Source organism: Toxorhynchites rutilus, chromosome 1, assembly GCF_029784135.1.
Source record: "Toxorhynchites rutilus septentrionalis strain SRP chromosome 1, ASM2978413v1, whole genome shotgun sequence".
Classification (NCBI taxonomy): Eukaryota; Metazoa; Arthropoda; class Insecta; order Diptera; family Culicidae; genus Toxorhynchites; species Toxorhynchites rutilus.
In genome coordinates, this window is record NC_073744.1 from 6,971,623 (window position 1) to 6,984,682 (window position 13,060).

A 13,060-nucleotide genomic window follows, 5' to 3' on the forward strand; every position below is an offset into this window, starting at 1 on the left:
CAGCTTTCACAGTTGGAAAAATTCTTCCCATCCAGCTTGTGACATATTTTACAATAAATTACATTCAATGGCACGACGCATTACCACCACTCAGTATCAGATTGGAGGTAATTTTAACCTGTAATTGAACATTTGCGATGACAATGGTAAAGTGTCGACTTTCAATGTGGGGTCATAATTTGGACCCCGAACTCTATGTTTACAAAAATGTCCAACTAAATATGTCGCATTACATGTCCGTCCAATTAGCTAAATGTCGAGATAAGTGTAAATTTCTGTACTTTCAATCTAGAAGCAATTTAAGAATTGGTGAAAATCAATAAGCTCAGAACAACTGCCAAATTCACATACTCATCATATCCTGGCAAACAAATTATGAAAAAATCAATTTGTGTTTTATTATTATTATGGATATTGTTTTAGAAAGCATTGAACTGTATTTCCTAAACTCTGTTTTGGAAGGTTTAATGGCCCTGAAAAGCGCCTTGTTTTATGGAATGGTTCCAATTTAGAAAACTTAGTACTCGTGGTTTTGAAAAAAAACCATTTCGAACGCCCTCGATGCCGCCTTGTTCTGGATTTGTATAAAGAACAAACTTTTTTCTTCTGCTACCTGATGCCGTTTTGCGATTGCGTTTGCCACTCGCCACTCGCTGCAACTGCCTGTTGTCTTGATGTCCACCGAACTGAATGTGGTCTGTTCCGAATGCGGGTTTTCTTATTGTCGCGAGCAGCTTTGCCAGCTAACTCGATCACTTCGGCGGCCGAAACTATATAACGCCGGCTAGATGGACTGCTGCACTGGTACTAACGCGCTCGGCCTAGCTACCCTTGCGGGGAACTCCAGATCAACACGGTTCGAGCGGGATTTTGCCTTTCCCTCCACTTTTCCTCCTTTACCATGTCCAGACATGGCTGCTTGGGTTGGTTTGTTGATTTGTTGTGATGCGAACCGATGTGGTGTACGGTTTGAATGAGAATGATCGTTACGGCAGCGGAGCGGGGATTTTTAAGCTGACTGGCTGACTCGAGAATTACGCATGTGTGAGACTGCGACCAATGTTTCGTTCATTTTTTTCTTCTTCCTTTCCAATCGTGCTTCATTCTATTTCGCTGCTGCTCTGGTTGCCCGTTTTGGTCGGTACGATTTGAGGAGCACAAAATGGACCAATCAAAAATGGGCACATAGTGTATTTTGACAATGCTTGATATTTCACAATTATTCAATTATTTATCTCCAGAAAAATGAAATGTTATTCGTTATGATAGATGCGTAGATATATTTCCTATCAATTGATGCAAAAACCTTTGCGATCTATTGAGAAATGCTCGAGTTATAAGCGTTCCAAATCTTGCATTTTTTCCTACTTGTTCAGTGTCTAGATTTCCATTTCACCCCCTATATCTTCCGGTTAGACGTAGTCCTACGTCAAAACTATGTTGTTTACGCTTCAACTTTTTTTTTCAAAGATGCGCAATGACAGTAGCTTTCCAACGAATGACTGGAAATTTGATTCACTGGAATAATAATCAAGTTACGCCATCTGTCGTGAAGACGAAGAAACTTACCGGTGCACCTAATACAAGCATCAGGTAAATCCAATTTTAATAGCTTGTTTTGAAGAGTTATAAGTAATCGAAATAGCCTAGTTGTGTAATTTCCCATTGTCTAAAACAGGGTTTCTCAAAGTGGTCGCCCTTGTGCTCAAAATAGTTTGAGAATCCCTGATCTAAAAGAACATTTAGCTCATTTTTCGTACTGGATCTACCTGCCGCCAAAACGCTGGAATATAGGGAGCAAGAAAATGGTCATCATGCGTTGAAATTGTCAGTGCTATGACACTTTTCATTTGACGCTACTAGAAGTACGGTTGGTGGCGCCATTTCCGAGATCCAAGAGGAGGCCAAGAGGAGCGTATTTTTGGAATTCCTAAGAAAGATACCTTTTTGTTAAGACAAAAGGTAACAAATCTCGATGCTCGATTCAGTCTCGAAACGCTGAAAACGAACAGTTATTTTTGTATAAATCAACATCAGTTTATACCAGCTCCTGTTCCTCTCAGCCAAACACTAGATTGAAAGCACCAACCCCAACAGATTGGAGTATTAATTTTCTTCCTCTGTTCGAAATTCTATGAACTTGCCGAACTTCATTCGAAGTACCTCTGATTCCGACCCGGGCAGATGACTGATTTTCTACATTGATACTTTCATTATTCAATAAAATCTAGAATGTTATGAAAATTTTTCAAACGGCTTTGATTTTGTGCACGGATTATGTTAGCGTTACGTAACACGAGGGGGAGCGGGTTTTGTTTTGCGTCACTTATTGTTACATAGGGGGAGGCAAAAACTAGTAACAAGTTGCAAGATGTTGACCCTTATTCTGTATTTCGATCGATTCGAAATATTTCGAACGACTTGATAAAATTCCATTCTGTATTCCGTTCGAGTGCTTTTTGAATTTCGTTCGATCTGTTTCTCTTCGAACATTAAATGGACCAAACGTTCGAAATAGGGAATGCGAAATTATAATTCGAACGAAATAACGATTTCGAATGAACTGGAAATCCGTCGGAATACTGAATAGGGCTGGTTATCTATAGGTTCCGTCGCCATTTGAGGTCCATATTTCGCTTAGTTCCCAGTTTTAAACCCATTCAAGATCTTTACTTTTAGCCAACAGGGAGGATTTCTTTCTTGAAACAATAGTAGCACGTATTATAATAAAAAAGTGAAAATAATATTGTTTGCAAACAGAACATAAAAAAAATGTGCACCGCATCTAGGATTTGACGACTTGGCTAACCGTGAAATTGAACACCGTTATACTCGACGACTCGGGTGGATAGACAACTACACGGGCAAAGGTACCCTCACCAGTCGCATGGTCTACCAGATGTCCCGGATTGATACAAACACAACCATCGACGTCCTGTTGGTTAAGGAAAAAAAAGTTATGTTTGGTGCATTGCTATCTAATTGGACAGTTTTATACATACCCTCACATAGCACTTCAGGTCACCGGGACAAATCATCATATTCGGGATGCGTGGCAGTTTTCCAAACTCATTCAGTAGATCCACATCCAGCGGAAGGTACTCCGGCGGCGGATTCAACGGGTAGAACGTTTTGTGGTAGAACAGGTACTTGAAGGCTCGCTTTATCTTGTCACCAATGGGATTCTCACTGAGCTCCGCATCGGCTAGATCCTTGATGACGTCCACGGTGGTGACGCCGATTTCGACCCCATTGATCGATAGAACACAAGGATCCGGCAAGAAGTGGAGGTTCTTGAAATATTTGTTGATTTTGTGCGGGAATGATGGGTAGACAAACATCGACACGATGTCGTCGTGATTGGATACGATGAAAACTTCGGTGCTGGGAGGAACCGACTGCATGATGTTGGTTATGATCTTCTCGAAGTACTCCTCGAAAGGTTCAGCGATCGTGCTGAACAGTGGGCTACTAGCGTCTCCGAATGGGCCCGTAAGAATGAGTACATCTGGGCTGTTTTCGCTACAGTATGCTAGCAAATCGGACAGTTTCTCGTACAGCAAATCGTCCTTGTCGGTGAACGGCGCGCTGCCAATCACCATGCTGATTCCCTTCTCCAAATGTATGGGGTTCAGCGGTTTCTCAAGCTTTCTCTGGGTGTGTATAGTTGCAACCTCGAATGCATTTCCACGTGGATTTATACCCTCCAACACAACGGTCTGTCCCGGGAATAGTGACCATGATTTCACTTTGCTGAGGTCTAGCTTTGTGTATCGTAGCGTCATTTCATCGAAATCGACAATCGCAATGCGATCGGTTTTTCGCTCGGGGTGAGTGACAATCCTTCCCATGACGGTTATCAGTTCGGTACTGGGATAATCCACGTGATGAATAGCCACTTCCTCGACCACGCACGCTTCTCGGTCATCCTTTGGAATCGAGTCCTCCTCGTTCCCTTCAGCAAGACCTATCAGCTTCATCAAAAGCCGCTGTCTTCTCAGATCGCGAATTCCCTGGCAAATCTCCCTGCCTCCTTCGTAGATTCTATCCCCGAGAATCAACACCCGGTCATAGCTCGAATCGTACATGTACTTACACTCGTTACCTAAACAGTTTGGCAATTCTTTGCCGGTGTTATCCTCTTCCGGTGTTAGCTGAGTCCCCTTGAATGTGCGAACTTCAATTGAGAGGGGGCGTTTACCGCTAGTGGAGCTGGTAGTATCACGTGTTGACCAGGTGGTTTGTTTGAGAAGCGAAGCGTTACCGAAGGTGTACACCACATTTCCGGAGTTGTTTGGCCCGTCGGCATCCGCTTTCTTCGATGCAGAGCTGTGTGAAAAGGAAAATTTTATTAAACAACGATGTGTCAAATATTGACTGGAGAAAATTTGCAGAAACAATATCTGAAGCACTTGTTTCAATGCATGAACTTCCTCCACTCGAAGAGTATAACTTTATATCGAGTTTGATTTACGAAAGCGCACTTCAAGCTCAAAAGAAACGTGTTCCTGCTACCACTTTCCGACGTCGTCCTCCATCACTTTAGTGGGACAAGGAGTGTTCAAAGGTTTACCTTGAAAAATCATCCGCTTTCAAAAAATTCCGGAAAACTGGACTAGTGGAATGGTTTCGAAAGTACCAAGCTCTAGAAGCCAAACTAAAAGGTCTGATTAAAGCAAAAAAGCGTGGATATTGGCGGAAGTTCGTCAATGGTTTGTCAAGGGAGACCGCTATGAGCACTCTTTGGAATACGGCTAGGAGAATGCGTGGCTGGAACCATACCAATGAAAGTGAGGAATACTCTGACCGTTGGATTTTTAACTTTGCAAGGAAGGTTTGCCCCGACACCGTTCCTGCACAAAACGTCGTACGCGACATTCCACTTCAAAGCGATTATGAGAATTTTTCGATGGTGGAATTCTCAATTGCCCTTCTCTCATGTAACAATTCAGCTCCGGGGTCGGACAAGATTAAATTCAACTTGTTGAAGAATCTTCTCGACTTAGCAAAACAGCGTTTGCTGAACTTGTTCAACAAGTTTCTGGAGCTGAATTTTGTCCCGCATGACTGGAGACAAGTGAGAGAGATAGCCATACGAAAACCCAACAAGCCGGCTTACGATCACAATTCGTATAGGCCGATTGCAATGTTATCCTGTATTCGTAAATTGTTAGAGAAAATGATTCTACTTCGTTTGGACAAGTGGGTCGAAACGAACAATTTGCTGTCAAACACGCAGTTTGGCTTCCGCCGGGGTAAAGGGACGAAAGATTGTTTCGCGCTGTTATCGTCTGAAATTCAAATTGCATTTGCTCGTAAAGAACAAATGGCTTCTATTTTCTTGGATATTTCCTGGAAATCCATGGAAATTCTCTCAGAGAAGCTTCATAATCGTGGACTTTCTTCTTCTTCTTGAATGACGTTAACGTTCCCTGTGGAACTTTTGCCGTCTCAACGTATACATTAATTAGCGTCATTTATTAATACTTAGTTGAGATCTTAAGCCAAATAACACGCCTTGAATGTATTCCGAGGGGCAAGCTCTTGAATACGCGTGACCACAGTGCAAGTCGAAGGAAATTTCCTTGACGAAAAATTCTCCGGCCAGAACGGGAATCGAACCCGAACACCCGGCATGACAATGTGAGACGCTAACCACTCGGCCACGGGTGCACTCTTTTGTACTCATTTGTACAAGAAATTATTCAGAATTGGTGAAAGTCCACGATTATGAAGCGTCTCTGAGAGAATTTCCATGGATTTCTTGGAAATGTCCAGGGAAATTTACTGTCAGAAAAGCACATGACTGTCTCTCATGGCAGCTCGAAATATTCTCGTTACAGTTTTATGGGCCTACCACAAGGCTCCTGCCTTATGGGCCCCCCTCTTGTACAGTTTTTACGTCAATGATATGGATGATTGTCTAACTAGAGACTGCACGCTGAGACAACTTGCAGACGATGGAGTTAGTTCCATCACGGGTACTAATCCCGTCGTTCTGCAGAAGTCGTTGCAAGATACCCTGAACAATCTGTTCACGTGGGCCCTCAAACTGGGTATCGAATTCTCTGCGGAGAAAACTGAAATGGTCGTTTTTTCTAGGAAGCACGAACCCGCCCAATTCCAGCTTCAACTATCCGGCAAAACGATCCAACACTCTATGGTTTTCAATTACCTGGGTGTATATTTTGATTCTGAGTGTACCTGGGGGAGACACATTGCGTATTTGAAACAGAAATGCCAGCAAAGAATCAATATTCTCCAAACAATAACCGGAACATGGTGGGGCGCCCATCCAGGAGACCTTATTCAGCTGTACAAAACAATGATATTATCGGTGTTAGAATATGACAGTTTTTGCTTCCGATCAGCTGCCAGGATTCATATTCTCAAGCTGGAGAGGATACAATATCGTTGCTTGCGTTTAGCCATGGGGTGTTTGCATTCGACACATACGATGAGTCTCGAAGTTTTGGCAGGAGTACCCCCGCTTACTCTTCGGTTCACAGAATTCTACTACAGATTTCTCATCCGTTGCAAGATCATGAATCCATTGGTGATTGATAACTTCGAAAATCTACTCCAACTGATTCCTCAGTCAAGTTTTATGTCTTTATACCATGAGTACCTTAACCACGATATGCACCCTTCACCAGGCATCTCCAACCAAGTTTGCTTCCCATACTTTTGCAATTCCTCTGTCAATTTTGATCTGTCCATGCGACAAAAGATCCATGGAATCCCAGATCATCTACGCTCCGATTCTATTCCGGAGATATTTTCGGCAGAATATGGGAAAGTTAGATCTGATAAAATGTTCTTTACTGACGGTTCATTCATAAACGGGTCCACTGGCTTCGGCATCTTCAATGAAAATTCCAGTGCCTCTTTCAAACTCAAAGATCCTTGTTCCGTGTATGTCGCTGAACTGGGTGCGATATACAACGCACTAGGGATCATTGAAACATTGCCCATCGACCATTATTTTATTTTTTCAGACAGTCTCAGCTCAATAGAGGCAATTCGTTCAATGAAGGTTGATAAACGCTCATCTTATTTCCTAACAAGAATAAGACATCTATTGAGTGTTTTGGTCGAAAAATTTTTCAAGATTACCTTAGCATGGGTTCCCTCTCATTGCTCGATTCCGGGGAATGAGAAAGCGGACTCGCTAGCTAGGGTGGGCGCTTTAGAAGGCACTCTTTTTGGAAGGCAAATTGCTTATAATGAATTTTTCCACATTCCTCGTCAGTATATGCTCGTAAGTTGGCAGCGCATGTGGAGTGGAGATGAGTTCGGTCGCTGGTTACACACGATTATCCCTAAGGTCTCGACGAGGGCATGGTTCAAGGGATTGAATGTAGGTCGTGATTTCATTCGCGTGATATCTCGGCTTATGTCCAATCACTACAACCTAAACGCGCATCTCTATTGCATTGGGCTCGCAGCAAACAATCTTTGTGATTGTGGCGATGGCTACCACGACATCGAGCATGTTGTCTGGTCGTGTATCCGGTTCCATGCTGCTCGCTCTCAGCTCTCTAGAGCACTGAGAGCAAAAGGCACACAATCGGATATCCCCGTCCGGAATATCTTAGGTAGCCGTCATCCTGATCTTAAGCTTCATCTATACCTGTTCCTCAGAAACGCCGATGTCAACGTTTAATGATGTTTCCTTCGTTGTGTCCCTGTTTCATATCCCTCCTATCCGATCTATAAACTTTTACTTAGTCGCGGCAATACATACACACACACTCTTTACAGATACACGGGCCAAAGGTTGTGCAGTCCACTGATGATTCAACAAGAGCCAAAGGTTGTACCGCTCATGACAACTCTACATGAGCTGAAGATTGTACCGCCCAGTGACCATTCTACCCTGGATTCCTCGAGTTAAGAGAGATACACCACGATTGATATGAGGTACAGACTAGGGGGGCGTCGCTGATCAATGGTCAGTTGCACCCCAATAGGAAGATCCCGTGTCGGCCACACATACATAGTACTGGAGACTGCAACATCCCAATTATGAGAATCTTTGTAATACTAACCTCGAGCCAACCGCGAGTAATTGGTTACATATTACTAACATAGTTGTTAGACAAAAATTGTCAAAATATTGGACTCCCGGCCCCGTCAGGCTAACGCCACATGTGCCTCAATAAAAAATATATTTTGGGAAAAAAAAACGATGTGTCAAAATAGTAATATGAATCTTACATCGGAGAATAGCTAGCGGGGGAAAATTGGGCCTTGTTGCGATCCGGAGTGTGGGCGTGTAAACGGGATACCGTCTTTTTAGCCTGTAAAGAAAAATAAAGGCATCTGTTTAGAAATTGTAATTTTTTTGAAATCAAGATTTACGATTTGAATTTGAATCTGAACACCCCTAACCCGTAACCAATGCCATCTACACGTCGTGCGACGCCAACTGCACCGTCATCATGAATTACAAACGGTTGATGCATTTCAGTCATGATTTCCTACAAACAACCAATTATTTCACAACTCAACTATGCATTTATTCCTCTCTTCCCGCTATACCCGGCACAGCAGTACTTTCAAATAAATTTTACCCTGCGCAATTTTCCCAGGAAAAGTATCCACTTTTCCGTGCAATCCGTCGACAAAATATGCACACTGTCATTGAAGCCCGATCTCCACTTTGTTCGTTCCGCGGCAAAAAAAAACACAAACTTCACTCCGAGATCTGCCATTCATTTTTGCTTCTTCTCTGCACAACGTTCGTCGCACATTCGTTAAGCCCGAATAATCTTCACCAGAGATGCTGCGGCTGCTGCACACCAATTCGGCCGCTTTCTTTCGCGCGTTCTCTTCGTTGCCCGATCCCAACTTCATAGACGAGCATGTAATCTAGTCACGAAGCGATATTACAACTGGAAACCGTGCACCAGATACATGCGCGCCGACGAAAATTGAGTTCAATTATTATCACTGCGCCGCGAACTCCGCCCGTTGCTCCACAGAGAGAGTGTTCAAATGGTTCTTTGTTTCAACGCTCACTCACTCCGATCTTCACAGTCTAGCTTTCTTTCTTCGTACGACGCTCGGTCCAGCACAGGATTTTCAACTCGTTTGCACTTCCTGGTCACCACCGCCGCCGCCATCATCATCCACGCGCGCGGCTTTGTGGTTCGTGCCGCCCGGATCAACCGTGCGAAATAATGATGAATGGAGTTCATTTTTTTGTGCTGATACAAGCTAGAGAGATATCAACTTCGAGGTTCGAGGGGATAGATTCACGAATAAACAACGCGCGCCGCCGACTTTTCTGTGCACATATTTCAAAGATGATTGTTTTGACATCACCCCCATTAATTGACGATGAGAATCGAAAGAATGTTATATGGTACCACCATTAGATTTTTGAGTTTATCGATAAATCATGCCCCTATATAAAAAATTGTTGTACGTTGTACCAGCTTATCTGAAAAACGGAAGCCGTAAGTGCATTATGAAGCGTGCTCGAAGTTGTTGTATAATGGATACGTGATATGAGATAAATTTATTATATACATTAAGAAAAATGACAAAATGTTATTAAATTGGTGAACAGAAAAAAAATAATTGGTCGGAAAATAATGCACGCACGCTCACAGAGCGAGATCTGAAGCTTAGAAAAGTGCGCCAGATTGCATTTGAAAGAATCTCTCATTACGAACTTGTTGCTAATAATCAGTACCTATACAAACTTATTTCGTGAAAAGTCACGTCAATTAGCACATTAAATCTGTTTACACTGGAAACAACTTTTTACTCGGTTGATATGGGCCGCGTAAAACAACCCCGTGAATTTCGAAAACCGCGTGAAAAAAAAAAGAGCGCGTGTTTGGACTGCAATGGCCGAGAAAAAACTTCTCTGTAGCGGATTTCCTCTAATGCGCTCAAAGCTAAAACATATTTATTTTTTAAATAATGTTCATATAAATTATCACCTAATTCTTACATTTTTAGTTTTTTCACTAAGTCTGGTTGTATCTTCTCCGGCACGGGTATAGATTGCTTTTGGGCCTGTACGCCTGTCGCCTTCAGTTCTACTGAAATCTTCGCTCACACGTGTATTCAACTGAGAAAAAAATTACTCCAATAATTGACGTTTTTCATAGCGCCTACCTAGACTCGCAATTGGTGAACAACGGAATCTTCTACAGTCTACTAGATATTTCGCGGTTTCAACACCGCGTAAATTCAGAAATCCGCATAGAAATAATATAAAAATAAACCGCGTAAAAAGCGATTTCAGTGTGTTATAGTTTTGAGTTATAAATTTTTGTAAAAAAAAAATTAGAAAAAAAACTTTGGTCCTTTTCAAAAAGTAGTCTAATTCTTTTTTTTTATATTTCAAGTATGCGAAGTTGCTTAAATGACTAATGTCTTTACACCCACAATGTTGCACTGCTATTTGAGATGGTGTTACCAGCTCATAAGAAGAGTTGGCATGAAATTCGTCCTTTATAATTCAAATTTTTCGTCAAAGAAAATTCTTCCGGCTTGCACTGTGGTCACGCGTATTATAGAGCTTGCCACTTTACAGTATATTCAAGGCGTGTTATTCGGCATAGAAATCTCAACCAAGTATTAATGAACGACGCTAGTTAATGAATACGTTGAGACGGCAAAAGTTCCACAGGGAACATTAACGCCATTCAAGAAGAAGAATTCAAATCAGCGTGCACAATATAATGCCGGGTATGTGCATTCGAAGCGTCTCAACAAAGTACTAATTAAAATGACGCTAGTTAATGACTAGGTCGAGACGGTAAAAGTTCCACTGGGCACGTTAGCGCCATTCAAGAAGATTATTAAAACCATGATCTTTATTATTCAAGTCACAATCTCGCTCCAACTAGCAGACAGTAGACTTTCTCAATCGAAAGAAAAATGTCTGACAACCGATTGATGTCCATACAAATGCCATACAAATGAAACACAAGTTTCCGTATAAATCGAAAATTAATCAAGCAAATGGAGCCGAATTTGGCATGTGTATGTTCTAGGGGGCACGAAACGTTTATGTGGTAAACAGACGCTCCTCCCCTCTCTCTGAGGGGAAGGGGGTTTTGGTAGAAATACTAGGAATTTTATAGTAAAAGGTAAATTCAACGGGGTCGATTAGAAGATCAATCAATGAACAGTTCTGCGATTGGACCCATGAACTTGCGCTTAGTAAGAAAACGTGAATGTTTGAAGGTATTGATAACAAAAAAAAAACTAATTTTGGGCGGGACGGAGTTTGCCGGGTCAGCTAGTTTATCTATATAAATAAAAATGGGAAACCAAATGTGTTGGCAGGTAGGCGCAAAACTCGAGGAAGGAAAGGTCAGATTGGAGCCGGCTTTATTTTGTTATATTCGTCTCTGTCCGTGGATCAATGTGAAGGTGAGAAAATAGTGGAAACTTTTGTAAAACTTTAAGGGAAAGTTGGAAGAAAATAATTCTCATACCGTTCTATAATGACATTGTTGTTCGTTCAATTGAATTGGATTGGTTTGGGGAAATAAGCTTCGGGCTCCGTTTGTGTGAAGCCAAAATGACAATGGAATAACGTTCTTTGAAAATAAAAGTTAAAATGAAAGTTTACTTTCCTGTATCAAACATTTATTCCATGTAACGGAGACACATGTTACTTTCAAGTGAATCAAGAATCTTGAGCGAAATTGAGGCCATTGAGAAGCTCAATCAATGAAACGTGAATGTTCAAAAGAATTCATATAAAAAAACAAATTTTGGGCGGGACAAAAATCTCCAGTTATTTAATATTTTCTGAAAATTTTTATCGAGTGAATAAAACCGAGAATAGATCCTATCAATCAAACAATCTCAGATGTACCCGCTTAGCTCCCTATGACGAACAAATATTTAGATGATGAAAGGACTTTGCGAAGAAGATTATCATAATTTTTGCAAGATTTATCATTAAATTTGTAAAATTTCAGATCGAAGTTCTGTTTGACAATTATCATAGCATTTAACCATGTCTTTTCTGTTGTCCAAAAATTTATTTTCGTAAAAAAATCGTTTCGGCCTCAGTCCAACTAGTTCAATATAGTAATTTGTTTTCCTTTTCTGAAAATGTTAGCCCACAACGATTCGCAATTGGAACATATTATGTGCTTCACATTTTTATCTCACTAATTATAATTCCTGTAATTTAAACTGGTTCTTCCAACTAATGCCACTTTGAATCTCCGGAATGGACTTCAATATAAGACTGTTATGTTTCTTCTAGACTGACCTTTCATTTTTCCATGTACTCCCACGCAGTATCATGACAAATTTGAACAGTTTTAAGAATATTTGCCTCTGAATCAACTAGTCCTACGCCAAGATTACGTCCCTTAGAAAGAGTGCCAAATAAAAAAAAAACATGTCAAATTTTTATGCCATAGTTTTAACGTTTAACGTAAATATTAACTATTTTTTGCTGCCAATGGATATTGACGAATGAACGGACAACGATTTGCATTCTCGCTCCAACTAGCAAGCAGTCGGCAGTTTCTCTGATGTCACACATATCGGTTTTGCTCGATACACAGTTCAAGAGCAAAATCATCGATAAAAATCTTTATCGAGTATCGCAACCCCGAGCATCGTATAGAAACCCCGATATTCATTTGATCAAACTATTATGGTAATTGAAAATGGGATCTCAAGACAAACACAGCGACATGACACCGGTCCTCCAGCCTGCGTCAACAATGCGGCAACCTCACTAATCAAGAATACTTCTTCTTTTTTATGTTGAATCATCATCAAAATTAACAGCAATTTCAGCTACAGATACATCATCTCTTTAAACAATAAATGTTGTAGGATGTGTAGGATGATGAACGCTTTTGACAAGGATGTTGGCTCCGTGTTTTATTGTACCCATTTCCCTCCGTTTCAATATGCCAGGAAGACAACAGAGTGGTTCACGGGAATCCAAAACTAGGCGATTATGTTCCAGTTTTTAACCCTTTAACGGGACGTGGAAGCTAGGCAACGAATCATCTCCAACTTCAGAGAACATAACCCTTACATGAAGAATAACACATAT

The 13,060-nt window shown here is 41.3% G+C and overlaps 1 protein-coding gene across 2 annotated transcripts in view; it reads right to left on the minus strand.

Moving 5' to 3' along the window:
- Positions 1-2,721: 2,721 nt before the first annotated feature.
- The window catches only part of LOC129764542 (DNA polymerase alpha subunit B), an 87,149-nt gene continuing 76,810 nt past the window's right edge, over positions 2,722-13,060 (minus strand). Inside the window, exons 1-4 of one of the 2 annotated variants that reach the window (XM_055763749.1) lie at positions 8,577-8,841; positions 8,221-8,303; positions 3,003-4,329; positions 2,722-2,935 (exon numbers count right to left, since the gene is read on the minus strand). In XM_055763749.1, coding sequence (XP_055619724.1) covers positions 2,786-2,935; positions 3,003-4,329; positions 8,221-8,303; positions 8,577-8,717 — 1,701 coding nt within the window. In that variant the 5' untranslated portion in view covers positions 8,718-8,841 and the 3' untranslated portion in view covers positions 2,722-2,785. Of the gene's footprint in view, positions 2,936-3,002; positions 4,330-8,220; positions 8,304-8,576; positions 8,842-13,060 lie in introns of those variants that run through there. The other variant, XM_055763741.1, reaches the window with a different exon arrangement.